General features: G+C 38.2%; 1 protein-coding gene across 1 annotated transcript; it reads right to left on the minus strand.

Annotated features, from left to right (window-relative positions):
- Window positions 1–1,782: 1,782 nt before the first annotated feature.
- On the minus strand, window positions 1,783–5,313 carry LOC135153218 (zinc finger BED domain-containing protein 4-like). Its single transcript, XM_064095613.1, has 3 exons — window positions 5,065–5,313; window positions 3,379–4,202; window positions 1,783–2,827 (listed from the first exon to the last, which is right to left on the minus strand). Exons 1-3 carry the CDS (start codon window positions 5,311–5,313, stop codon window positions 2,224–2,226), a joined length of 1,677 nt encoding a protein of 558 aa, XP_063951683.1. The 3' UTR covers window positions 1,783–2,223.

Consider the following 5,313-nt stretch of genomic DNA (forward strand, 5'->3'; position numbering starts at 1 on the left):
AAATGTAGAATAAAAAATCAAGAGCGGCTGCAAATAGTGACTATAGTTGATAAATGGATTGAGATAAATCCGTAAGTATTTGAAGCTTACATACATGTACATGATTAATGATTTCAATATTTTTTTCAGATCATTTAAGATTTGAAAATCAAATTGATTGGTGGTTTTGATCACTAATCAATACAGCAAGCCGCTATGAATTTCGATAATTCATTTAATTAAGAGTGAACCACCTAAATAAAAAAAATTGGTCTCCAGATACCTAAGGCAATTCCTCATGGAACGGCCGCGAATTTATTGCAAACAATTCATTTCATATCATATTAGTTTTTATCGAAAGGTTAGTCTGTTTTAGTGTTTATTTTCCGATGAATATGTATTTTAGTCTTTTTAGAAGATGTTTTTATTTTTAGTTAATTTATTCTGGCCGTGGATCTGTAAAATTAGTGAAAATCTGTCAGATTTTGAGTGGTAACCCCCCCCCCCCCACCCCACCATACGAAACAGGTTCGTACCTAACTTTCGAAATTATGCTAAGAGGTCATAATAATGCCTGAAAGGGGGAAAACTACAGTATAGCTGGCGAATGAAAGGAATCATGTCAATCAAGTGAAAGCGAAACGAAACAAATGTGTTTGTTTTGGGTTGTTACAGTTCTTATCTTAATCCACTTAAGATAAAGTTCTCATATCACCACTCTCTTGCCTCTTGGGCATGATTACCAAAATTATCTAACCGCAGTCTGAGATAATTTCAAACACCACGCGAGTGTCACCCTTTTATTTGGGTGTTTGGAGGTCGACCGGCCAGCATTATCATAAATCTTGGAGTCATGTCACGTGCGAAAAACACGTGGCACGGTGGCAAGGGGCAGTTGTTTACATACAAAAAGGGAGAGTGAAGACTTGCAGAGCTGGACGAGGGAAGCTGAGCGGAGGAAATAAGCAGATCAGCTAGCGAATATATTTGCCGGAATCAGATGTTCTCTCAAACTACTTGTACCAAAACTCTGTCATGTCTGTGATGTAAATTAAAAAGATAACTGCGATAATAGTCACTGCACTGCTCGCTCTACTTTGCTTTTCAATGGAAAATTAAAATAGATTTTATTTGCGTGGAGTAAATGTTTTTAGGTACATGCACTCTTTTCAAGAAAAAAATCCACCGTTCTAACTTATAGATATATTTATTAATAACGATTTCATTAAAAGCTTACATATAACTTAAGATACCATACCTTCACTGTTAAGTTTCGCTCTTCCGTTCATATACACTCATTCTTCATGTCACCCACCCCACCATTTTTTCCTTGTTCACACTCCTTTTCTCTGCGTACCCCCCCCCCCCCCCGCGGCCTCTTCTCTTTTTCTTTCGCTTTCCCCCTCTTTCGCCATGTTCGCCATTTAACTTACAAATCAATCACTCACTAGAGATGATAATGATAATGACAAGGAAAGAAAAATAGCAGAGGGCTGCTTGAGAATAAATGGATGTATTACAGAATGAAGCAATGATGATATCAATTTCAAAGAAGGATTGCTATAAAAACTTTTTGTTGTTGTTGGTACATCAACGAATTTACTTCTATCCACTAATCACATTTTATAAAAATTTTCTTAGGCATAGGTGAAACAAAAAATGTTTAGCCTAGATGAGTCCATATAGCACATTCCTTCGTGACGTCGTTTTGTTATTTGTGATCAGATTCTAATGAGATTTTCAGTGTTCTGCTCGGTGAACTTTAGTCTATTTATTTTAAAATAAATTATTTTCAGCCCGGAGTACTCTTTTACAAGCAAATCCTTTTTAAATCTGAAAATTTACTTGAGATGACTAAAGTCTGCATGTATTCTGTTTTAATACAACTTGGGTTGATCATGGACTAAAAATGACGATCATGGACTTACAGTGACTTTTCTACAAACTGTATCTTATTTAAGACCAAAAAGTTGCCACACTTTTATTGACCATAACATGTAACACTAACATTAAAAATGATTATTTTGACTTCAATTCTTCAACACACGTCAAAAGTAAAACATGATTTTGTTTCATCAATTCTTTGAAATTGAAGTTGCTGTTTAACGTTATAATATTCAGCAAAACATAAATAAACAATACCGGAATAGACTGAAAGTTTTAGAAATGTAGTTCTATTATAAGAAATGGACGTAATGTATGAAATCAGAATAGATTCATATTTTCGTTTACGTTTGTTTCAATTTATTGAAGATAGTGGCGATTAACCTTGATCACAGCCAACTTGTTGAGATTCCCTGATTTCATAGCACATTGCTTTTTAGTGAGAATGTTGCCAGCCAGAGAAAACATTCTCTCCGAAGACACACTTGACATCGGACAAGCGAGGTATGACATAGCTATCCGCGAAAGAATTGGAAATGACTGTCTGCTTTGTTGCCAGTATTTCAGTACTGCTTGAGTGCTCGCTGTGGTTTCCATTGCCGGTTCGTTGATGTAGCTTGTCAATTCGGCGTTGACGCGCTCCTTCACAGAAAGCATCTGAGCCCGATCGGCTGTACCGTCGTCATCGTCGTCAGTAGCTGCAGCCACAATACTCGCCATCAGTGACGCTTGGCTCTCAACAGCAACATCGTCATCGTGTACCTCATGAGCTTCGTCATCGCTGAAATCACCCACTGGATCGTCCGGTTGAAAATCATCCCGGGGATATTGCTGTGTGTCGCTGAGATCACCTTCCTCGTTCTGCTGACCTATCTCATCATCCTTTGCCATGAAGACAGCTGCCTCGACCAGGGACGCGATCACTCTATCAAGTCTTTCTCGTGGCACAAACTTCTTTTTGTACCTGTTGAAGATAAGCAAACACAAAAGAAAAAAAATCAATTAAAAGTTAAATTAAACAGCTGAAATATCACCTTAATAAACATGCATGATAGGTCTTAGATAGGTCATAAGATTTTTCAACAAACAAATTAGGAATATAGCTTTAATGAATAGAACATTTAAATATGAATCCCTGTTATTTAAAAATAGGAAAACTATCATTGAGTCTTGTAAATAGCAAACTTATTGTAATTATGTTAAAGATCATACAATATAATAATCACATTGAAATAAAATGATAAAAATGATAAACAAATCACTGCTGGTAAGTATACTTTAAGTTCTACCACATCACGGTCTGCATTTATAGCTTTTTAAAATGTATTATTTCACAACTTTAAAAATTTAGCGAAGTATGAAGAATTTCATGAGTCAGCACAGTTCAACAAGAATTATAATGAAAACAACGGTATGTTTGGTAAATTGGTATTTTTTTCATATCATAATTGCGTGTTTGTTTCTTTGTTTTGTTTTTTTTGTAATAAAATTGATAATGAAAAGTTGAAAACTCACCGTGGGTCAAGAAGAGTTGCTGCAAAGTAGACGTGACAGTTGCCTTCTCGGAGAATTCGATCCGCTGTTATCTTATTCAAACCATTCAGCAGCAGATCCTTGGTCGAACCAACACCTTCAGCCGGAGCGCCTGTTACCGACACCGACGGACCCTTCGATGTCGGGACGTAGGAAGATAGGGTCGATTTCTCTTGGCTGCAAATCAACGTCGCCTCATGGAATGGCCGAAGAATCTTGACCAGCTCCTCCATGGCGTCACATACATCAGTCCAGTAATTGAAGACGTGAGGGAGGACTATGTCGTGGTGAGATTGCATCACCCTATCTTGGATCAACGCCTCGACAGCCAAGCGTTGCGGCAAGATGGACTCAAGCATTGTTAGTACCGAATTCCATCTTGTCGGGACATCAGGATGTAGATGTAAATGCTGCCTCCTTCCTGGGTAATGAAGCCTTTGCAGTTCTTCGAACCTGCGTTTGATTGGGGTGGAGTTCAGGACTTTGGAAACCACCTTCCTGAGGATGGTAAGCCCGTCGGCGACGTTTCGTTGGGTCTTCACGGCGTGTTGAACTGTCAGGTTTAGATTATGGGCAAAACAAGAAACCCATCCGAATATCTTCCCTTCATCCGCGGCGTCGAGCAGTGCTTTTTTTACGTTTGCTCCGTTGTCAGAAACTCCGAAAATAATGACACAATCCTTTCCCCTTCCAACCTCTCCGCACCACTCGCTGAAAACTTCCTCAAGTCTTTGTCGGATGTTATTCGCTGTGGCCGCCTCGGGAAATTCCTCGATGCTAACCAGTGCACTGCGTTGTTTCATTTCCTGCAAAATATGAAGGGGAAAATAAAATCAATATTAAGTAATATTATTCGGGTAAATATTTTTCGTCATATGAGGCAGTCAATGGGCCAACGGCTTTACACTAGCATATGATTTTCTACGTTATAAACGTCTGAAAGAAAGAGTAAAGTAAAGGTCTCAATATGTATTTCATTTAATTTCGTAAAACATTTAAGTGGTAATCTCAGCATATGTATAAAGTCGGCAGAATGACCCGACATTGTGGCAATGGATTTGCTGTGGTGATATCCTAGGCGGTTCGAAACTTCGAAAAAGCTTGAAAAAATAACTGAAAAGCAAGTGAACGGGGAGAACATGAAGGAGTTCAAGAATCAAGAGTATGCCTAATATCCATGGACCATTGCATTTATAATGCACAAGTTCAGAACTTAAAGTATAGATCGGACCTTTGAGTTTGAACCACCAATCAAGGCACTTGATTTTACTGTAATAGGTAAATAACGGGGGAGAGGCGGATTGACAACGTAACTCTGCCCTTACCATGATACAATTCACTGTACATATTTTTTGAAAATCTTATAGTAGCACATGAAATAATGATCGTGAAAGTCAGACGGCAAACAGAAGGATCTCAACAATCTGCACTATTTGAGTAGAACAGTATTAATTCTAATTTCGCAAATTACATCTTGGAAAGACGCTATAAAATTTCATATGCATAACATCTGACTGTTAACTTCTAATTATCATGAATATTTGGAAATTAGGTATTGGGAAGTGATACAAGTACAACTTACAAGTTAATTTGGCTCTATTATCACAAATTATTTTCGAAACTTGTAAAACACGTTATTAATTGATAAATATGGAAGGTAAAACTTACGTTATTTTGCTCGTCGAACACAATCCAGTGAAGCGTGACACACATATATTCAGTGTGTTGTCCGCTCCGCCACATGTCGGTTGTAAAACTGATTCCTCCCACAGTGTTTGCTAAGTCCGCCTTCAGGTTCCTCTTTACTTCGTGATACAAGCTCGGGATGACGCTCTCCGAGAAGACAGGTCGTGATGGAATTTGATATCGGGGATCGAGTGCACGAACGAGATCTCGGAAGCCAACATTGTCCACCAT

The sequence above is a fragment of the Lytechinus pictus genome, chromosome 2 (assembly GCF_037042905.1).
Source record: "Lytechinus pictus isolate F3 Inbred chromosome 2, Lp3.0, whole genome shotgun sequence".
Classification (NCBI taxonomy): domain Eukaryota; kingdom Metazoa; phylum Echinodermata; class Echinoidea; order Temnopleuroida; family Toxopneustidae; genus Lytechinus; species Lytechinus pictus.